This window comes from Pipistrellus kuhlii, unplaced genomic scaffold (genome assembly GCF_014108245.1).
Source record: "Pipistrellus kuhlii isolate mPipKuh1 unplaced genomic scaffold, mPipKuh1.p scaffold_m20_p_9, whole genome shotgun sequence".
Classification (NCBI taxonomy): Eukaryota; Metazoa; Chordata; class Mammalia; order Chiroptera; family Vespertilionidae; genus Pipistrellus; species Pipistrellus kuhlii.
The window spans coordinates 22,407,840-22,431,464 of record NW_023425595.1 but is presented as its reverse complement, the minus strand read 5'-3'; the positions used below and the strand labels follow the sequence as shown (position 1 = coordinate 22,431,464).

Below are 23,625 nucleotides of genomic sequence, written 5' to 3'. Positions count from 1 at the left end.
GACTTATAAGATCACATAACTCTTGTAATTTAGAGTATTAAAACTTTTTTGTTTTAATTTATTCTATATTTGGTGATTTCATATGCCTATTTAATATGCTTTAATTTAAAAAAGGATATGTCATCTGCAAAATTAGAGCTAAAACAGCTAACAAGAATCTTTTTATGCTCCCTCTCCTTAGAAATACTTGAAATATTATCTTCAAAAGCTAAATGTCAAAAAGATGCTCATTTATATATGCAAGTTAAAAATAGGCTTATATCAATATTAGAAGCCCAGAGCACAGATTTGTGCACTGGTGGGGTCCCTCAGCTTGGCCTGCGTTCTCTCACAATCCAGGGCCCCTCAGGGGATGTAGTAGTGCACAAAGCAGCAGGCACTGGGAAGGAGCCCAAGCCCAGCTCCTGCTCATCCTGGCCCCACTGCACCTGCTGCCGCTGCCACTCCATAGTGCTGCCATGCTGATGGGAGAGGCTTGCATCACTGAGCTGCGCTTGCCAGTTCCAAGCCCAGCATCTGGCACCCGTCGGTCAGCTGAGTGATGCTCCCGCTGTGGGAGAGCACTGACCACCAAGGGCAGTTCTTGTGTTGAGCTTCTGCCCCCTGGTGGTCAGTGCGCATCATAGGGACTGGTCAACCAGTCATTCAGTCAGTCAGTTGCTTAGGCTTTTATATATATATACAAGTGGCCCGATGCACAAAATTTGTGCACAGGAGAGGGGGGTGGTGGTGTCCCTCAGTCAGCCTGCACCCTCTCCAATTTGGGATCCCTCGAGGGATGTCCAACTGCCCGTTTAGGCCCGATCCTACTGGAATCAGGCCTAAACGGGCAGTGGGACATCCCTCTTACAATCCAGGACTGCTGGCTCCCAACTGCTCACCTGCCTGCCTTCCTGATTGCCCCTAACCACTTCTGCCTGCCAGCCTAATCAACCCCTAACCACTCCCAAGACAGCCTGATTGATGTCTAACTGCTCCCCTGACAGCCTGTTTGCCCCCAACTTCCCTCCTCCCTCTGCAGGGTTGATTGCCTCCAACTGCCCTCCCTTGCAGGCCTGGTCCCTCCCAACTGCCCTCCTCTGCTGGGCATCTTGTGGTGGCCATCTTGTGTCCTCATACGGGCAGGATCTTTGACCATATGGGGACAGCCATATTGTGTGTTGGAATGATGGTCAATCTGCATATTATTCTTTTATTAGATGGGATAGTGGCCTGGTGCATGGGTGGGGCCAGCTGGTTTGCCCTGAAGGGTGTCTCGGATCAGAATTGGGGTTCCCTTAGGGCATGAGTGGCCTGAGTGAGGGTCCTATGGTGGTTTGCAGGCTGGCCACGCCCCCCCCTCCCTGAACTCAAGCGGAGGCCCTGGTATCTGGGATTTATTTATCTTCTATAATTGAAACTTTGTAACCTTAAGCAGAAGCCAGGGCATGTGGAAAGCTTGGCTTCCTCAATCACCGGGAAACCCAAACCTCCTGCTCATTCTGTGGCTGCAGCCATTTTTGTTGGTATTTATTTATCTTCTATAATTGAAACTTTCTACCTTTGAGTGGAGTCCAGGGCCAGTCAGGGTGTACAGGAAGATTGGCTTCCTCTATTACCGAGGAAACCCAAGACTCCTTCTCGCTCCATGGCCATCTTGTTTGGGTTAATTTGCATACTCAATCCTGATTGGATAATGGGCATGGCTTGTGGGTGTAGCTGAGGTGTGGTCAAATTGCATATTTCTCTTATAGATAGGATTATGGAATACTGATATATGAAATAGGAAAAACTGTAAAAAGAAATTATGAGCAATTTATATGTATGTAATATAAAATCAAACACAAATGTACATAAAGAAACAATTTGTCAAGTGAAGCATGATCAATTCTGAAATTTTCCATCAATAACTGTACTAAACTTGAGAAATTTTTAAGGGAGAGAAATCTAAGAAAATTCTACCTACTGAAATAAATTCCCCTCTCAGATAAGAAATGATCATCATGCCCTGGCCAGTGTGACTCAGTGAATAGGGTGTCCACCAACAGACTAAAGGGTCCCAGATTCGATTCCAGTCAAGGGTACATGCCAGGGTTGTGGGCTCTGTCCTCAGGTGGGGCATGCAGGAGGAAGTGATCCATGATTCTCTCTCACCATTGATGTTTCTATCTTTCCTTCTCCCTTGCTTTCTCTGATATCAATAAAAACATATTTAAAAAAAGAAATGATCATCATCTAAATTTTACAATGGGACATCTAAATTCAAATCATAGAAGTAAAGCTTGATGAAGAAACTAAGGCCCAAATAATTTTTATGACTCTCTAAAAAAATCACACAATTGCTTAGGTATTCAACAATATTTGTTAGGGGAGAGAGAAACCAAGATGGCGGCATAGCGTAGACACCCGAATGCAGCCTACCACAACAAATTTGAATTTAGAACTGTAAAACAGGGGAAACTTTGCCCTGAAGAGCCGAACGGCTGGCTGAGACGAGGCTGTACCATCTGGGAAGGAGAGAGAAGGCAAGCTGAACCTCAGGAACTGTGAAGGTGCGGTGAACTGCGCACACGAAAAGGCAGCCGCCCGACTTGGCTGCTGGCTTGCTTGCGGAGCACGGCGAGGGCAGCCGAGTTCGCTGCTGGCTTACTCCCTATGCACGGAGAGGGCAGACAGCTAATGCGTGATTGGCTTTCTTGTTCAGGAGGAAACCAGAACCACCCTATTGCGCTGATAGACGGCCCCAGACAGGGAGAGGCCAGACTGTCAGGCAGTGAGCAGAGATCTCTCGGAGGTGTGTGAAGCCAGCGGCCATTACAATGGGACTCAGAAACCAGACCCTCGTAGGGAGGGACTGTCCAAAGTTTGTCTGCACCACCCTGAGACTCCGCCCCATCCAAGCAGAGCACAAAAGCCCTTCCAGTGGCTAGCTTTCTCGTTTGCTGGGAATAGGACTCTTAGGAAGGGACAGACAGGAATCCAAAGCTTATCTGCGCCTATACCAAAGAGGTGCGCGCCTGTAACCAATCTTGCTGGATTTACCAAGCTTGTCTGTGCCACCTGAGACTCCACCCCATCCAAGCTGAATACAGAAACCCCCCCAACTGAGACACTTCTGATCCTCATAGCCAATTGGCTTAGAGATCAACGCTTCCCAGTGATACCAACAACAAGCAAGGCTTAACAAGACTGCACACACAGCCCACAAAGGGCTACACCAAGACTATCCACCTCAGGTAACTGGGAGGCTGACCCACTGAACCATATAGGACACCTTAGCACACAAAGCCATCCTACCAACTCAGGGAAGCTGCAAAAATGCCGAGACAAGGAAACAGATCTCAAAAAAAAAAAATGGAGGACAAGAAGCGACTGGATATAGAGTTCAAAACCACGCTTATAAGGTTTTTCAAGAATTTCCTAGAAAAGGCCAATAAAATAAATGAGACCTATGAGGATATAAAAGGGATCAACTAGAAATAATAAGGGATCAACTAGAAATAAAGAATACATTGTCTGAAATAAAAAATATTATACAGAGTCCTAAAAACAGAATGAAAGATAGCAAGTATCAAATCAAAGATTTGGAACACAAAGAGCCAGAGGACACTCCTCCACAGAAGCAAGAAGATAAGAGAATCCAGAAAGTTGAAGATAGTGTAAGAAACCTCTGGGACAATTTCAAACGAACCAACATCAGAATTATGGGAGTCCCAGAAGAAGAGAGCGAGCAAGATACTGAAAGAATACTGGAAGAAATAGTGACAAAAAACTTCCCCCACCTGGTGAAAAAATTAGACCTACAAGTCCAGGAAGCACACAGAACCCCAAACAAAAAGAACCCAAAGCCGAAACCAGTTTGGCTAGTGGTAGTGCGTTGGTCTGCGGACTGAAAAGTCCCAGGTTCGATTCCAGTCAGGGACATGTACATTGGTTGTGGGCACATCCCCAGTGGGGGTGTGTGCAAGAGGCGGCTGGTAGATGTTTCTCTCTTGTCGACGTTTCTGGCTCTCTATCTCTCTCCCTTCCTCTCTGTAAAAAATCAATAAAAAATAAAAATTAAAAAGTTAAAAAAAAGAACCCAAAGAGGACCACACCAAGACACATCATAATTAAAATTCCAAGAGCAAAAGACAAAGAGAGACTATTAAAAGCAGCAAGAGAAAAGCAGGTAGTTACCTATAAAGGAGCACCCATACGATTGTCAGATGATTTCTCAACAGAAACCATGCAGGCCAGATGGGAATGGCAAGAAATATTCAAGGTGATGAATACCAAGAACCTACAGCCAAAAATACTCTACCCAGCAAAGCTATCACTCAGAATCGAAGGCCAGATAAAGAGCTTCACAAATAAAAAAAAGCTAAAGGAGTTCATCATCGCCAAACCAGAATTATATGAATTGCTGAAGGGGGTTCTTTAGGAAGAGGAAGAAGATAAAGATAAAAATTATGATCAATAAATATATAACCATCAACAAGTGAAACTAAAAGCCAAGGGAATTAAAAAACTTGATGAACAATATTAACTGGTGAACATAATAGAATCAGAGGTATGGAAGGGGAGTGAACTGACAATTCTCAGGGAAAAGGGGAGTGGGAGGTGTGGGAAGAGACTGAACATAAACTGTGCACCTATGGATGAGGACAGTGGGGGGTGGGGAAAGGGCAGAGGGTGGGGTGGGAACCTGGTGGAGGGGAGCAATTTGGGGGAAGGGAAAGAGGAACATTTGTAATAATCTGAACAATAAAGGTTTATTTAAAAAAAAAACACAATATTTGTTAGGGTAAAAATTATAATTCATAGTAGTCTTATATGTTATTTAATAAATATATAAAACTGGATTATAAACATGCAAGTATTTTATGAATTACTGCAAATAGAAATGAATGAATTCATTAATTACTAGATACAAGCACATTAAGGGAATCCTTGATTTTTTTGGATTATTGTCTTGAAAGAGAATATTATATAATTCTTTCTTGGAACTAAGCATCCCAAATTTGCAGGAAATGGTTTCTAATCTCAGGAAGTATCTCAAAGTTCTATTAGCAACATGGTCTCCTCTCCTTGTCTTTATTACCCTAGAAAGGACATTGCTGCTTTTCTGGACTTCATATTAGACTAGAGGCCCGGTGCATAAAATTTGTACACAAGGGGGGTGTCCCCTCGGCCCAGCCTGCACCTTCTGCAATCCAGGACCCCTTGGGGGATGTCTGACTGCCTAATCTTGGACCACTGGCTCCTAACCACTCGCCTGCCTGCCTAGTTGCCCCTAACTGCCCCCCCTTGCTGGCCTGATTGCCCCTCACTGCCTCTGTATGCCAACCTGATTGCCCCTAACTACTCCCTCCCCCCACTGGCCTAGTTGTCCCTCACTGCCCCCCCTGCCAGCCTAATCACCCTCAACTACTCCCCACTGCCGGCCTGGTTGCCCCATGTAACTGTTCAGTCTTTTGGTTGTCCCTCACTAACCCCCCTGCCAGCCTGGCTGCCTCACACAGCCTACTTGTTCAGTCGTTAGGTTGTCCCTAACCCCCTGCTGGCCTGGTTGTAGGCAGCCATCTTGTGAGGTTGTGAGAGTTAATTTAAATATTACCTCTTTATTATATAGGATAACACTCTGTTACATTGCATTATTTTTATTCTTCCTATATTATTTCAAAAAAACCCTTAACTACTCTGTGTCAGGCATTGAGCTAAAAGATACAGAAACAAAAAATAAAGGTGGAACAGTCCCTATCCTGAGGATGTTATTTCAAAGTTCCACTAGATATTATAGAATATCTTCTTGTTTTTATAAGACAAGGAACAGTATTATTGAGTTTTTATGCCATATAAACAATTCTACGGTATTACACTGTATAATTTCATTCTTACCTAGTCTTCTGTATATGAAGTGTAAAATCTGATTAAATTATCCAGTTTTCATTATCTCCTATGTTACTTTTAGGATTGTGACTTTGTTTTATAACTTGAAGAATTAGCCTTACACCTAGGTGCCAACAATTCTGGTAAAGAAATAATACAGGTTGCCAGTTCATTAAGCTTTTCTACTAGACTTTCACTAATTAAGTTAAAAGTATTTAGTAACCACTAGCCTTATTGATTGTCCTTTTTATTCCAGAATTCTTTTAGCAACTAAATTACCTATTTAGGCATCCCATTGGTTTATTGGTATTAAAGCTAAGTGTTCAAAATGCTTTGGAGAACCACAGTCCACCCTAGAAAATTCTGTAACTTAACTGTAATTTCATTGTAATTTTCACTTATAGAACTTTTGTAAACTTGTAGTTAGTAGGCAAAATATTTTAATTTATAGTAAAGAGCAAACAACCACTTTCAAAAAGTACTTTTTCTTTTCATGTGTTTATTCTTCACAGAACTAATTGATTAAGGTGATCTTGCTTGGTTATAAAAAGTATCCTATTTGAGGTTTGTTTTTGGTGTTTTTTTGAATTGGTATTGTTATTCCTTTGCTTCCAAAATAAAAGAGCAGAATTTGGATATATGACTGCATAAAGAACTATATTCCACTGGTGAGTTCTATAAATGGTGATAGTCTGATATCGAGAAAAATGACACTGTTTCTACAGGGGCAAACTAAAGCAACTGCTGAGTTCAGGGGCTAATAGTGAAGCAGTTTCACAGGCTATTTTTCAGTACCAAAATGCAACTGTTTGTGAACTGTCATCCCATTTACTGACTTTTGCTTAAAAAAAAAAAAAAATCAAGTTTTTAATCAAGGTCAGAAAGCTTCAAAAGTAAGGCCATGGATCCTCACAGAACGCTAGGTTTGAAGGCAGACAGGTTCAAGCCTGGTTAAACATTCAGATACCTTGCTACTGCATGAACAAATGTCCGACATCTAAATAAAACCTTTAGGTGCCGCGGTTTCTGTGAAGATGAGTGGTTGCTAGGGAGGGACTGCTTAATGGGTACTGAATTTCCTTTTGGGGTGATGAAAATGTCTTAGCACTAGATCGAGGTGATGGTTGCAGAACCCTGAATGCACTAAATGCCCCTTAATTGTACACTTTAAGATGATTAATTTCATGTTATGTGAATTCCACCTCAATAAAAACAGTAAATATTTTTTCTTAAGGGGAAAAAAAGATAACATGGCTTTCTGACAGAAATCCTGGTTTGGGGATGGGGGGCTTCACTTGGTGAAGACTCCCCCCAAAATACAATGCCTACACACCAGCAGCCGGATCACACAGGGTCGCTGCCACTTCATACAAAGCCATGAGGAAAGCTTACAAAATTCCCTGGGGGTGGGGGATGTTAGTTTCAATAACTGCCCATAAAACTGGTGCACCATCATTGCGGACTCATCTCAGTGAAAAAGAGAAAGCAGCAAAATATTCCTCGGAAACTTCTAGAAAGCTGCACCGCTGGTCACCTCGAAACCTCTACCAGTCATAAGAGAGCACCGGGGTGGAAACAGTAGAAGCCATTTTTTCCCTCAAAGGTTTTTGTATTGGGAGTAAGCTCACTCGTGAGGATTCACATAAGAAGCCTCAAACGTTACATTGAAACCTAAGGTGCTTAACTATGACGGACACGTAGGTCAACCGGGCGGCACCTTAGTGAAAAGCGAAAAACCCACTCTTAAGTCTCCTTCTGTGCCAAGGAAGCTTCGCCACAACGCTCACCGCCATACCCATCCGCGGGAAAGCTTCCTCCACCGGCCGGAGAGGGCGGGGCCTCAGAGGACACTCCCGCCACATAGCGCGAGGTGCGCCGCTGAGCTTCCTGGGAATAGTAGTTTTCGTAGCCCCTCTTCGCCTCTCGTTCAGGCTGTACGGAGTCAGCCAGGAAACTACAACTCCCAGGGTGCTCTAGGGGTGGCGAGCGGCTGCGTCGTGACGACTGCGGCAGAGAAGGGCCGACGTGCTCTGCGTTCTGGAGTGGCGCTGCTTGGTCCGGGAGGCAGATTGCAGGCTGCTGGTGCCGGAGCTGAGAAGAACAGAGACTCGGTTTTTGGCATTTGCTGTCGGGGTCCCCGCAACGATGAGTGCTGCCAGGGAGTCCCATCCGCACGGGGTGAAGCGTTCTGCCTCCCCAGACGACGATGTAAATAACAATGGCGGAATGGATGAGGGTTGAGGCCTACTGAGGGTTGGGGTAGGCCGGGAAGGGTGGGTGTAGATGGAGGAAAGCGCCGGAGGTGGCCCGAAAAGGAAGGGAAGGCGGAGGGGGGAGGGGGGCAGAGGACTGGGAAATGTCTCCCTTTTTTATTTAGGGTCGCAAGGTTTTAAGAGGGCCGCACGCTGAGCACCAGAGGCCTGCGTAGGAAGGGGAGTCGAGGAAGGAAATCCTGTACTGTCGACAGGTCGGGAAGTGAAAGAGCGTCGTCAAGAGGTCTTCTCTGCCCCTTTGGGGGCTGAGGAAGCCTCTTGGTCGGGTCTTTCCACTCGGGAGAGAGACGGCAGGACCCGCCCTGTTTTAGGCTTAAAACTGCTCCTGTGACACGGGTCTATGTGTTCGTGCAATCTAGGCAGGCAGATTCTCCGGCCGGGTTTATTGTTGCAGCGTATTGTTAACAGTTAGTCTTTACTGTTAAGAGTAAACTCAGAACAGTGTGGAATGGAAAAAATTGTATCAGGGGAGTCATTTGTTACTGGCGCAAGGTGGTGCTGAGGTCTGAGACGTTGCGACCTAGAAGCCCGTTTTGATGTCAAGTACCTCCCTCTCCCCTCCTCCCTTCTCCCTCGGATTTCCTCACCCCCACCCCCACCCCAGCACGTCAGTTTAAATAGCAAACCATTCATTTCCTAAAGTAACACATTAAATATTTACTGCTGTGTCAGATGTTGGAAATTCAAAGATGAATAAGTATGTGCTTTATCATAGGCCTTTTGGTATGTATCTGCCCCAGCTCCTAGCGCATTCATTGTCATGGAGACTGCAGTATCCAATAAACTTAAAACGAGGTCACCTTGCAGTGGGTAAATACATGCCCCCTGAGAATGCTGATGGGGAGGTCATCTTTAAGGAGGGTGAAGGAACAACATCTAGTTTTCTTTCCGTTTAAAGCACTGCAGCTACCGAATGTATCGTGTGTGTTTTTTATTTTTTTCTTATACTTCAGTGCCTTTCATAATATCTTATTTTGTGAATCATAAAAAGGCTCACTGAATACTACTAGTGTGTATCTTTTGTAGCAAGCGAAATAATGGTTAAGACCCACCACTCTGGGTGGAAGGGTTAGGGTCCAGAATAGTAAGGTACTTTGAGTTTTGCAAGAAAGATTAGCAATCAGTAAAGGTTTGAGGATGAATAGTTATTGTGAGCTTTATTCATGCCCTCTGTTCCTCCCTACAAGAGGCGTTTAGATCTCTTCTTGTTGATATGGTAATCCAGTTCATGCTGTGAATTTATCTAGGCTTTTAATTAACCTGGGTGCCATTTCAAAAGCTATTACACTGTTTCCCTCTTCATATTTAATTGTGACCTGATTGTTAGAATGTTAGGTACCTGTTTTGCTAGACTCAAGAGACATACTCTTTTAGCTTGACAGAAAATTCTTGGTGATATTAAGTAATTTAACACAAAGTTAAGGGGATTAAGTAATTAAGACACATAGCTTCTGATGGGATCAATTTAAACTAGATGACCTTTAAGACTTTTTCCAGTTCTACAAGCATTCTATTTGAAGATGATGGTTATAGTTATAAATCAAATCAGGACTTAGCACCATCACACATTCCCTAAAATTGATTATGTTGTTGATTTTATATTATAGTGCAATACAATAACCTATCCCTTAATAGTGGATTTTTTTAAGTTTGCTTCCTATGAATTTTATTTTTAATGGTAATTGGGAATTATCTTTTAAGAACTTGTTTGTAAAATATTTTAATATACGTAAAACATTTTAAAATGTTTTTAAATATACATATAAATTGTAGAAAATCAACTAATTATAACATGTAGTTGGTCAATAGTTTCTGATGAACATCCACTGCATGTAAAAGATAATTGAAGGGTTTTTTCCCCCCCACTGACCTCACATATTAAATGGGATTATCAAATATTTAAAAAGATATTAAATCACAGAATCCAACTCTAGGAAAATGCTGACAATTCCAAAAGTTACTATGGTATTATTGGAGGTAAATTGATTACAGTTCTATAGAATATCAACAGCTTTAAAAGTATTAGGATTATAAATTGTAAATGATAAGGTTATTTATATAAAGACATTGAACATTTGCTCTTTTTATATATTTTTATAACTAGTTCATAAACTATTTCCAAATACTCTATCTCATGTAGGGTATAATGTGGAAAGAGCAGAGGACTTAAGGCTAGAGGATGGAAGCAAATCCCTTAGCCTCTTTGCCTCATTGTCTTTATTTATTAAATGGACTCTTGAGAGACTGTAAATGAAAGCAGTTTGCAAGTTGTAAAACACTGTGCAATTTTAAGTGTTAAGACAAGAGTTTTAAAGAAGCCTTGCTGTATAGATACAATAAGGAATGAAAAGATGTTAAATGCCAGCCTAGGAGGTTAACAGAGAGCGAGTGATTTTGGTGGAATTCAGAACTTAAGCTTCACTAGACTTTAATTTTTTTAAACTATATTGAACCAGAAATAGTTAAGAACTAACTGGTCTGTGAAAAGATAAGCTGTCAATGGAAAGAAGCAGAAATTTGGAACTTAGCCAAAATTATGACAGCATGTAATCCCCTTACCAAAAGGAATTTAGAAGAGCCATGGTTGTCCATGTAGTACAAATAGTTTTAACTCTCATATGCCCAGAAGAAATGGCCATCAGTGTTTCTTTTATATTAATCTTTTTTTACCAATAATTTTCATAAGTAAGGAGAATAGTGAAAATCTCCTTCTTTAGAAATTCTAATATGAATTTAACCATACCAAATCAAATTTGTATTCCACATTTTCATGACATACATACCCAAAATGATGAGCATCCTCTGAATATAGCTAACTGCCTATTAGTTGTTACGTGTGAAGCTGGAACATATAATTTAAGATTACAAACCTATTTCTAATAGATTTTAGCTTATTAGGAAGTTATTCTAGTTCTTACATTTGCATCATCAAAATATAATACTACTTGAATTATTTTAAACATATGATTGCTCATAATTTTGTGTTAAAGGGGTCGTCTGCTCCATAAATGTGAAAATTTTCATTTTTAAATTATAAACTTGATTAGAATGATCACTGAATGCTTTCATTTCTATTGTACATTCATTCTAGTCATCTTTGTATACACACCTGCCTTCATCATTTGTCCACTTACAAACCATATCAAGTAAGTTTTGGTGTACAGATAACATAAAAGTTTTATTAGGTCTAGTAATAATTAATGCCGTTTTCTAATACTTTTTTAAATCGAATTTATTTAAACAATACAACAAAATTTAATCAACAATATAGTTGCCGTTGTTTTCTACTACTTGTGCCCAACGCTCAGGAAGCATTTTAATCCCTCTGTTGTAAAATTCTTGTGATTTTGATGCAAAAAATTCGGTCAGTGCATTTTTGAGGCATTCTTCATTATTAAATTTTTTTCCAAGAAGAAAGTTTTGCAAAGGACGAAACAAATGGTAATCGGAAGGGGCAATATCAGGAGAATATGCAGGTTGAGGGAGAACTTCCCATTCCAACTGGCGCAGTTTTTCAGCAGTGATTCTTGCAGTATGCGGTCGTGCGTTATCGTGGTGAAGAATTACGCCCTTCCGATTAATCAGCGCGGGTTCTTTTTCTCTTAAAGCTTGGGCTAACCTTTCCAATTGGGCACTTTACACTGCACTTGTAATGGTTTGGGTAGATGGTAAAAGTTCATAATGAAGAATTCCTTTAAAATTCCACCAAACACACAACATCACTTTTTTCGCATGCAAGTCAGGTTTTGGCGTGGGCTGCGGAGCCTCATTTTTGTCCAACCATTGAGGCCGCCTTTTCAAATTAACATACAGCACCCATTCTTCATCTCCGGTAACAATTTGCTCTAAAAACGGCAAACGGTTTTGACGAGAGGAGCGAACTGCAAATTGTGACTCTTTGATTACGGTTGTTGTCGGTCAACTCATGAGGAGCCCATTTTCCAAACTTTTGGACTTTGCCAAGTGCACGCAATTGATTGGAAATTGTTTTTTGTGACAATTTAAAGTTGTCGCAAGCTCTTGTTGGGTAATTTGAGGATTTTGCACCAAAAGAGCTTGAAATGCTTCTTGATCAAAATTGGACACACGGCCTCGACCACTCTTGTCATCTAACGAAAAATTTCCCTCGCGAAATTTCTCAAACCAACGCTGGCATTTTCTGGCGCTAACTGCATCTTGACCAAGAGCACTACAGATGTTTTTTGCAGCCTCACTTGCTTTTCTTCCTAATTGGAACTCGTAAAGCATGCAGTGCCGAATATGCTCTTCATCCGCCATCTTCTTAGCCCTAGTTTTGCAACAAAAACCAAACCAAACACAAACTTTTTCAAGCAAAACTTGTTAATTGCACTTCACACGTTCTGTAGATACCACGTGTTTGAAGGTTATGTCAATACAAGTCAACGCCAAGCAAGATTTTAAACGAGTGTTTAAAAACGACATTAATTATTACTAGACCCGATATATCATTTTAGAAAAACAGGATGGTCCATGCTATTAGAACAAAATATTGCAGGATGAAGTCCTTCCTGTTGAGTTACTCTCTGGATGAGAATATTATATTTTTTCTTAGTCTATAATTGATTTTTGGTTGGAAAAAGTTATTTACTTCATAATTCAAAGACTCATAAGATTTTTGCATATACAATTTGCCATCACTTGTCAGTTTGCATTCCACTACTTGTCTAATAATTGTGAAATGCCTTTTGTCAGTTTCCAATATTTTACCCACTTACAATTTTGGGTAGAAAAGAAAAAAATCTGAATTAACTGTGTCCAAAGAAAGCTAGAAATGACCAACAGAGGGGTGATGTTTTCTTGAAAGTAATGCAGTACTTTAGACAACATAATGAGAAAACTCTTCTAATACCATTTTTCTATTTTCTTACTATTTTAGTCATTTTTAGCATAGTTAGAAGTAATTGGTGATTTAAAGTAATTCTTGCATTGGTTTCAAGATGTAGAGAGAAATAACATTAGGATTCCACAATATTCGATTTATCAAATGGTTCAATATTTGATACTGATTTGGCCCAATATTTGATAATTATAAGGTACTGTGGGTTATTCTGTTTTTATTTTATTTTTCATTTAAAATTTTTAAAAAATATATTTGTATTGATTTCAGAGAGGAAGGGAGAGGGATAGAGAGACAGAAACATCAGTAATGATAGAGAATCACCGATTGGTCGTCTTCTGCAAGCCCCGCGATCCAGGCATGTGCCCTCGGCCAGAATCGAACCCAGGACCCTTCAGTCCGCAGGCCAACACTCCATCCTCTGAGCCAAACCAGCTAGGGTTATTCTGTTCTTTTAAAAAATAAGTAAACTTTCTCTTTATTCTGTGGAAGACCTTTAAGAGTAAATGAAAGTCATAACATATCCTTACAAAAACTAGAACTCCTCACAAAGAAACTGATGCCCCAGCTGGTTTTACTCAGTGGATAGCGCGTTGGCCTGAGGACTGAAGGGTCCCAGGTTCGATTCTGGTCAAGAGCACATACCCAGATTGCAGGCTCAGTCGCCAGTGGAGGGCATGCGAGAGGCAGCCAATAATTGATGTTTCTGTCTCTCCCTCTCCCTTTCTCTCTGATATCAATAAAAATAAAATTAAAGAAAAGAAAATGGAAAACTAAAATAGGGTCCAGTAAACTCTGATGTTAAATTGTCCTAAAAGCATTTAGCTAACTTAAACTAACAACTTGGCAGCCCTCTGTGTTAAAGTACTACATCTTCTAGAGTCCTATAAAGCTCTGGGGCAGTAGGTATTAACATCTGGTTGCCCACATGAACCGTATCACTTGAGGAATTTGTTAGAAATGAAATCTGTGAGCCCTTCTCAGACCGACTGAATCTGCAATTCCTGGAGTGTTCTAACAAGCCCTTCAGATGATGCTGATAGAAACAAATTTGAAAACTAAGTTTTCTGGCTACAAAATAACTAAAAGCTTCTGCCTTGAGGTAACAAAAGGAATAAGATGCTCCTCCAATGTGTTTATATCCCAATAAACCCATCGTAAGTTGAAAATACCATTAAGTCAAAAATGCAAACTTAACCTACTGAACATCATAGCTTATTCTGACCAGTTTCTACTAAATGGGCATCACTTTCATATCATCATATGAAAAATCTTGTTGAGCCATCGTAAGTTGGCTGCATATTTATTATACATGTGCATTAATTTCCTAAATAAGAATGAGCCCACAGTTAAAACTGACAGGGGGAAAAAAACTTAGAATGTACTGGTAAACTTAAACATTTTTAATACTTAATATTAGGCAAAACAAATTAATATGTGAATTTCTTTTCCAGCTTGGATCTAGCAATTGGGAGGCAGCAGACTTAGGTAATGAAGAAAGAAAACAAAAGTTCTTGAGGCTTATGGGCGCAGGAAAGGTAAGCATCAGACAGTATGCTTTCTTTCTTTTCTGTGAAAATAATACCTTTTTCTGTGTATGTTATGTTAAGTGAGAAGTACTGAATATACAATACTTGGATCCCATTTCCCTGTTCTGCATGATTATTTTAGGCTTTGGGAAATATAGCTGACCAAACTGAGCACTTAAAATTCTTACTATTTCTTAGGATTCTCATTGCCTCTGGGCAGTAGCTTTAGGAACTGTATAGAAAAAATTTTTGGTTTGAGGAGACTCCTACAGAAGAAAGAAGATGTTAAAGTTTATGTTTTGCCATTTGTTAGACTAATTATTTGATACAAGGTATTACTGGACAGACCCATTGGTAGTCATATTACTTCTTCCAGCCCTTGAAGAAGTAACCAAGGGAATAATCTTTATCTCTGATTTTTAAAATGTTCAATTTATTTTTATGAAATTCCTTTGATTAACATAATAGAAGATATAAAATATAGGTGCCAGAAAAACATCACCTATTAAAAAAAACTCTTTTCCTAGCAATTTATTTTCACATTCAAATACAGTGGTAGCAAGGTATTTATTTTTTGTAAGCAAGTACATTTTTTTTTTTTTTGTAACATTGTCCTGATAGCCTTTCTACAAATAGAATGTGGAAGAAATAGGGAAATTTTTCTCTCTTTTAAGATCCTTATAATGAAATTCTGCTTTTCGTTTTTGTTATTTATAGGAGAATGTATTTGTGCATTTTAGTTTTGCCAATAGTTACTGACCACTATATGCCAGGTACTTTACAAGGTCTAGTGGGAGGTGGGGGGCATCACATAGAGCAATAGCACATGTTTGGAGCCATCATGTAATAGAGGAAATCAGATAATAACAATTCAGAATTATAATTGCTATGAAAGAGCTATACACATAGTGCTGTGGACTCAATGGACAAGAAAGATAGCTAGCCCTGACTTAGCAGTATAAGAAACTTTTCCAGAAATAGAATTGATCTGAATCTGAAAGGATAAGGAGTTAGCCAGAATATAGCAGTGGGATTGAGGGTAGGGAGAGATCATGCAAAGCATGAAGATCTGTACAAAGAAGGTATTTGTAGGTCTCATTAATTCAGATTTTCCATAATGTGTAATTTTTCATAGAAAGTTTTGAAGTTCACCTAGTTTCATGCAAATAAAAGAGTTGCTAAGGATATATAAAATAAGTAATAGTTTAGAGAGCATGCTAAACCTGGTAGAATGAAAACTCTTCGAGTACTTAGGAAGGACACTAACAAAATATGCATTATAGCTACCAGTAGTGAATTATATCAATAAAAGGGGAGGGAACATATTGAACATTTAAAAAGAAATTTGGCTACCAGTAAATGGACTGTTTAACATACATTAAATTCTTTGCTAGCAAGGCAAAATTGTAGCTTTGCTCAAATAGGCTGATTTGATTTGTTCTGGCTTGTGGCCACATTCCTAATCCTAGCCAACTACTATAAGTATTTTATTGGATACAGAGAGAACTTGCTGAGTAAGTATGAATAGACCACAGCCATTATATATTCAGATCTTGTTAATGATGTATTTTCTGGAATTTAAAGAAACAATATATTGAATCATCGATTTGCTTATGTGTTAATGGCATGTAAAACATTAATGCTTGAAGTTTTCAGTAGTATCTTTGGGTATGGAGAATGTGTCTGTCATCCTTTTACAATAGAAAGATTTGTTAACTATATCTTTACAGATGATTTAAGATTGCTTTGCAAAGTCACTAAGTGTCCTACTGAACAATTTCTTTACATAATGAAACTGAATATGAACCATGAAGAGTGGATTGGGCCCTGGCCGGTGTGGTTCTATGGTTAGAGCAGTGGCCCTTGCACCAAAGGATCATGGGTTCAGTTCCTGGTCAGGGGCATGTACCTGGGTTGTAGGTTCGATTCCCTGGCTCTAGCCAGGGCACATGTGGGAGGCAATCAATCGATGTCTCTCTCTCACATCATTGTTTCTCTCACTCCACCTTCCTCTCACTCTTATCTAAAAATCAATGGAAAAATTTGTTTTATATAACTAGATTATTTAACTTGTGTTCTTTTTGATAGTTTGAGATTGGGTGCTCATTTGCCACCAAATTCTAATGGGCTAATAATTTGAGGATGTTATGTCAGTAATAATAATGATTTTCATTTTTTATATTTTAAAGATTTATTAAAATGCATTATAAGTCTGTTTCATTTTCAGCCAGTTAAATAGTCTCATTGCAGTCTCCATGAGATATGCCTGAGACACCAGAAAAAGAAAGTGGGAAAGTTAAAGCAATTCATTTAATTGGCCTTCTTAGAAAAGAAGATACTTAGATTGTTTTCATTTTTTTGTTGATCTGTCTTTCCCACTTAAAATTCCAGCTTGTTCTTTACATACTCTCCACCCTCTTCCTCTACTCTGTTTAATTTGTATGTGTTTTAATGGCATTTACTGCCTTCTAACATACATAATTTACTTTTGTTTCTCTCCCCCCCCCACCTACCACATCCCTACCATTGCTAGAATGTAAATTCCATAAAGACAGGGATCTAAACTTAATCTTTTTTTCTGCACTGTATCCCAGAAGCCTGGTATAGTGTCAGGCATATAGTAGACACTCAATAATTATGTTAAACTAGAAGCCCAGTGCATAGATTCATGTAATGGTGGGGTCCCTCCCTGGCTAGTCTGCTGGCCCTTATCGAGACTGGACAAGACAGGCCAGACACACTCTGAAGCCCTCCTGTGGTCCCTGGCCTGCGGAGATTGGTCTTAAACCAGTCCATGCACAGATTCATCCAGGGCATGTCTGGTCCATCTCACCCAGTCCCGATTGGCCAGACCCCATCTGGTGGTCAGTGTGCCTCATAGCTACCAGTCGAACAGTCACTTGGGCTTTTATATATATAGATTAGTGGTCTCAAATTCTAATACATTTTCTGCCTCCTTATAGAAAGAACATACTGGTCGTCTTGTTATAGGAGATCACAAATCAACATCTCACTTCAGAACAGGTAAGAAATTTAAAACATAATTAAAATGATATTTAAAATATTAGACTTGGAAATGTACATAGTATGTGTAAACACATTACATTATGTGTAAACATAATACAATAATTATTATATACTTTGATTTTTAGAAGATTTGAGAGTATAGAGTATATATCAATGTGATATTTTAACCAAGAAACTGACCTTTTAAGTCTTCATTTTTACTGACTTATATATTTTAATTGTAGTAAGATTTTATGCCTCATCTTACAAACTGTAGTATGTATTGACTTTATATATTTTTTACTTTATAAATTATTTAGCATATGTTATAATTGGCATATTTTACTGGTTTATAGTTTATTCACTATTTTGATCTGAAATCTTTGAAGAACTAAAATTCATTGCAAAGCCTGAAAAATTAACTTAAAAAAAATTGTGGGGGTAAAACTTTTAAATAAGAACTGGAAATGGATTTGGATTTAGATTCTATCTGCTGAAAAGTGAAATTTTCTCCTACTTCAAATTGACCTTGATCATGGACATTAATAATAGGGCATAATGACCTTAGTATATTTAACAAAACAATTAAAGTATTTAAATTAGCTTTTTACTGACCTAGAATATGTAGCACATTTTAGAAATTAATTGATATTTTATATTTCTGGTATTAAACAATTTCTAAATTAATTTGCATTGCTACAAAAAGTTGAGTCGCTGAGCTTTGCAGAATGGAAATATATTCAACTGCTTTTTCAAACTGGGGGTTTTATAAATGACAATAATGAAAAGCACCAACATTGGTGATTAAAATGTGAAATTTCTCTTTTATTTACAAATTAAAATGTCATGCACAGAAAGCTTTGTTTGTATTGATAACATCGAGTTCTTATGTGGTAGTTTAGTTTTCTATTAAATAACTACATATAACAGTATATATGTAAAAATATTTATCATGTTTCATGATAAAAACGTTTATGTTGCTTCAATAAACTGATATGCAAAGGAAGTCATAAAGGAGAACCATTACAAGGTCATTTTATCTAACCATCCTCCAAAAGAATTGTGTCTTTTCATTATTTTTATTCTAATATAAAAGGTTTTGTTTGGAGGTTTTTTGGTAACTAGAAGAAAACTTGCACTTTCAGGAGAATGGTTTTTAGATTATAAATAAGCTAAAATATATAATAGCCAGAGTTTCTAGTACTTAATTTTTAGAAGATCTAAACTCCATACACTTTTTCTGAGACTCTGTGTCTAGTGTAAATTATGTGGGAAAATATAAGTTGTTTATATTTTATAAACATTTTTATACTTCGAAGGGTTGGCTATTAAAAAGTAATTATAAGTATATATTTCAATTATTTTATGTCCATTAAGGTGTATGGTATAGAAATCCATTCACAAAATTAATTGTAAAATTAGTCACAGTTCAAGAAATCAGCCCTGATTATAATAGCATTTGTATTAAGGGTTTTTTTTGTGTAATCAAATATTTTTATTAATTTGACTGAAACATAACCAAAGTACCCTGGACATGCAGGGGAAGAAGACAAGAAAATTAATGAAGAACTGGAGTCTCAATATCAGCAAAGTATGGACAGTAAATTGTCAGGAAGATATCGAAGACATTGTGGACTTGGCTTCAGTGAGGTAGTAATTAATGTATTTTCATTAAATGGGAAGATAATCAATTTGCAATTTGATAAAATTTTAGTTACTTAAAATATTTTTATATGCTGTACTAGATTTTTGTAGATGAGAGATTTTTAGAGATTTATTAATAACTTTTCTGATAGCAGCTTATGTAAATTCTGCTTTAGATAATTGCTAGGGCACATTTTTTCAGTATAGTTGACATAAAATGCCATATTAGTTTTAGGTGTACAACATAGTGATTAAACAATTATATACCTTATGAAGTGGTCACAATAAGTGTAGTACCCATCTGGCACCATACATAGTAATTACAATATTATTGACTATAGTCCCTGTGCTCTATTGTATATCCCTGTGACTATTTTTATAACTGGCAATTTGTACTTCTTAATCCCTTTCACATTTTATACCCATCTTTCCAACACCCCTTCCATATGGCAACCATCAATTTGTTTTTGTATCTGTGAGTTTGTTTCTTTTCTGTTCATTTATTTTGTTTTTTAGATTCCACATATAAGTGAAATCATATTTCCCTTTCTCTGGCTTATTTCACTTAACATAATACCTTCTAGATCCTTCCATGTAGTGGCAAATGGCAAGATTTCATTTTTTTTTTTTCTTATGGCCGAATAATATTCCATTGTGTATGTGAACCACATGTTCTTTATGCATTCAACTATTATCATCTGACAATTTTACTTTTTCCTGTCCAATTTGGATGGAAATTTTAAATATTTTTCTTGTATGATTGCTGTGGCCCAGGATTTCCAATACTTTGTTAAATAAAGTTGATGAGTATGGACATCCCTTGTCTTCCTCCTGTTCTTAAAGGAAAAGCTTTCGTTTTTGAATATTGAGTATGTTAACTGTGGGTATGTCATATTTATTATGTTGTGTTTGAGTTATCTTTCCCCATATTGCTGAGAGTTTTCATCATAAATGGATGTTGCATTTTCATCAGATGCCTTTTCTGCAACTGTTGATAAGATATAATTTTTGTCTTTCATTTTATTTATCTGGTTTATCACATTAATTAATTTGTGGATACTGAACCAACATTGCATACTGGGAATAAATCCCACTTGATAGTAGTGTATGATTTTTGGAATTATTGCTAAATTCAGTTTATTAATATTTTGTTGAAGATTTTTGCATCTATGTTTATGAAAGACATTAGCCTATAATTTTCTATTTTTATAGTGTTTCTGTCTGATTTTGGTATGGTAATGCTGGCCCGATAAAATAAGTTTGGGAGCATTTCTTCTTCAATTCTTTGAGAACAATTTAAGAATAGATATTAATTTTCTTTGGTAGAATTCAACTCTGAAGTCATGTGATCCAAGACTAGTTTGTTGGGAGTTTTTTTTTGTTTTGTTTTGTTTTTGATTACTGATTCCATTTCATTACTAATAATTGGTCTGTTAATCAGGTTTTGTTTGTTTTTTTAATCTTTTCATCTTAGCTTTATGGACTTTTTTCTATTTTCTTTGAACTATTTCTTTTATTTTCACCCTGATCTTTATTTCCTTCCTTTTACTCAAGCTTTGGGTTTTGTTTCTTTTTCTAGCTCCTTTGGTGTAAGGTTAGATTGTTTATTTGAGCTTTTCTCCTTTTTTGAGTTGGACCTTTATTACTATGAATTCTCCTCTTAGAACTACTTTGGCTGTGTCCCATAGATTTTGGGTATTGTTTTCATTTTAATTTGTCTCTGGATATATTTTGAATTCTGTGATCTCATTATTAACTCATTCATTGTTCAGTAGCATATTTTTAACCTCTAGGTGTTTGTGTTTTTCTGTTTCTTGTAATTTCTAGTTTTATATCATGTTTGGAGAAGATGCTTGATATGATGATTTCAGTCTTCTTAAATGTTTTGAAACTTATTTTGTGGCCTAACTCGTCTATCAGGTCCATGTAGTCTAATGTGTCATTTAAGGCTGTTGTTTTCTTGTTAATTTTTTTGTCTGGATGATTTATCCAACAATGTCAATGGGGTGTTAAAGTCCCCTACTATTGTCTTATTGTCATTCTCTCCCTTTATGTCTGTTAATAATTGCTTTATATATTTAGGTTCTCCTATGTTCGGTATGTAGGTGTTTACAAGAATTATATTCTCTTTTTGGATTGATCCCTTTATAATTATGAAATGTCCTTTATCTCTTGATACAGCCTTTAATGTCTGTTTTGTCTGATACAAGAATTGTTTCCCAGCTTTCCCCCCCCCATTTCCATTACATATCTTTATTAAATTGTGTGGTTTTTATAGTTCTCTTTTCCTTTTTTATTCTCATGCTCTCTTCTCTTATATGTTGATGACTTTATATAGTGTTATGTTTGGATTCCTTTCTCTATTTCTTGTATACCTCTTATAGGCTTTTGGTTACCATCTGTACAAAATATAGCAGTCTTATTTTAAGTTGATGGTTGTTTAAATTTGAACACATCACTACATTTTTTACTCACCCTTATCCCATATTTTTGTCATTATTTTTTTACCCTGTGCGCTCACACGTGCATCCGTGTGTGTGTGTGTCTCCACTAAGATACATCTTAAATAGGCATGAAGAATATTCAAGATAGATGAAATATGTCAGTACTGATTTGGAAGAATTCTCTTAGTTGTTTCCCGAGTCATCTTTTTTGATATTACAACTATTAGGTTTATTATTCCCAAGTAGTGTAATATGCAAAACGTTGATACTATAATATCCAAAACAATGTTTTCCACATTTCTATGAATCAGAAGTTAACTTGCCTTATTTACTTTAAAAAAATTGTCTCGTGCTTCCAAACAGGGTAGAGGGTGGAACACATAGGTGAATGAGTGGTCTTCAAAGCCTTTTCTTAAAACAAAATCCTCAAGCCCCAGTATATAAAACACATGAAGTTTTCACTTCTTCCTTTGGCAGCCTGTGGTCATAGGACAGTCTTAAAACTTAATTTAATGGCTAGGAAATGTTTTTTCCAGTTTTTGTACTTGATTGTATCTATTTAAGAGGCTGTTGATTGTTGCTTTAGGTAGAAGATCATGATGGAGAAGGTGATGTGGCTGGAGATGATGATGATGATGATTCACCTGATCCTGAAAGTCCAGATGACTCTGAAAGTGATTCAGAGTCAGAAAAAGAAGAATCTGCTGAAGAACTCCAGGCTCCTGAGCACCCTGATGAAGAGGAGGATCCCAAAAACAAAAAAGATGCAAAAAGCAACTATAAAATGATGTTTGTTAAATCCAGTGGTTCATAACTCCCAAACACTTAGTCTTTGTATTAAAAGTAAGCCTTATTGTTATAATGCACAGTGGAGGACTGCTTATAGAGCACAGACCTTTGTATTATAATTTTTAAAAAGGCCCTTTTAAGTAATTACAAAGAGTGTTTGCTTTCAGATGCCATGGGTTACACTTTTATGGGCATGACTAAAATCAATTTTGTAAAGCGTAAGAGTTGTATAAAATAAGAAATAAATACAATACTCAATTTCCTTTCATATTAGCATTATCAAACCTCTAATCTCACCTTTTTATCCTTCAAATAGTTGAGGGAGACACTATTTTTTGTTTATGGTAGCTGTCTTTTTTGTGTTCATATTTTTCTCATAAAAGTTTATCTCTACTCTGATGTGTTCATGAAAAGAATTATTTTATTATACTTTGTTATAGTAGAACTATTCATCATAGATATTTCTGCTGCCAATAATCTAAATTAATGTTGGCATACGGTTAGGTACTTAGTGTACTCTTACTGATTCAGCTCTATTCTTTTGGACCAAAGCAACATGAGAGCAAATACTTTTCACACCTGCTAGGATGGAAATACAACCGTCATACATTTGGAATGCTGTGATCTCAAGCAGTCTTTATATATGTTAAATTACATTGAATGTTAGATTTTTTAATAATATTTGGCAAGTTTTGCAAAAGAAATTATATCTCTGATCATTTGGTCCTATCTAGGAATATGTAAAAGTTTTTTTGTGGGTTTTTTTTTGGGGGGGTGTTGTTGGTTTGGTTATTTTTTAGGTAATATGTGACCAAAGTTAATTTTCTTCCTAAGTCCTAAATAAAGAGAAAGCAGTTTCCCATATTTGGTTGTGATACCTTTATCCTCATTATCTAAAATTGAGGAACAGGCTTATTGAATAAGAAGCTGAAACAAATTCTCTTCATTTTATCCCAATGCTGCTATCTAGATTACCTAATTCCTGAAAAGTAATGTTGCTTTCTGAATTAATTGCTAGCTCTGTTAGAGTAAGAATAAACAAGTCTACTGTTAAGGGGTTGGTTTGTACACCAGATTTACACAAACTGCATTATAGGCTAGTCAATGAACTTTGAGTAATTGGGTTCAAAATATCGTTTTTTAGTAACATGTTCAAAGACTTGAATCAAACCTGCCAACTGAACTAAATACTTAAGGGTTTGATGTGTTGGTTTTGTTTTTTGTTTTTGTTT

The 23,625-nt window shown here is 37.4% G+C and overlaps 1 protein-coding gene across 1 annotated transcript; it reads left to right on the top strand.

Moving 5' to 3' along the window:
* The first annotated feature begins 7,843 nt into the window (after positions 1 to 7,843).
* CUNH11orf58 (chromosome unknown C11orf58 homolog) lies at positions 7,844 to 22,661 on the top strand. Its single transcript, XM_036426332.2, has 5 exons — positions 7,844 to 8,058; positions 14,436 to 14,519; positions 17,474 to 17,534; positions 19,057 to 19,166; positions 22,191 to 22,661. Exons 1-5 carry the CDS (start codon positions 7,996 to 7,998, stop codon positions 22,416 to 22,418), a joined length of 546 nt encoding a protein of 181 aa, XP_036282225.1. The 5' UTR covers positions 7,844 to 7,995; the 3' UTR covers positions 22,419 to 22,661.
* The last annotated feature ends 964 nt before the right edge of the window (positions 22,662 to 23,625 follow it).

What these genes read in the sequence shown, in the direction of transcription:
- CUNH11orf58 (XM_036426332.2), top strand. Translation starts at nt 7,996, where the DNA reads ATGAGTGCTGCCAGGGAGTCCCATCCGCACGGGGTGAAGCGTTCTGCC. An exon ending in GGCTTATGGGCGCAGGAAAG is followed by an intron (nt 14,520 to 17,473) that starts GTAAGCATCAGA and finishes GCCTCCTTATAG; the next exon opens with AAAGAACATACTGGTCGTCT. An exon ending in GTGGACTTGGCTTCAGTGAG is followed by an intron (nt 19,167 to 22,190) that starts GTAGTAATTAAT and finishes TTGTTGCTTTAG; the next exon opens with GTAGAAGATCATGATGGAGA.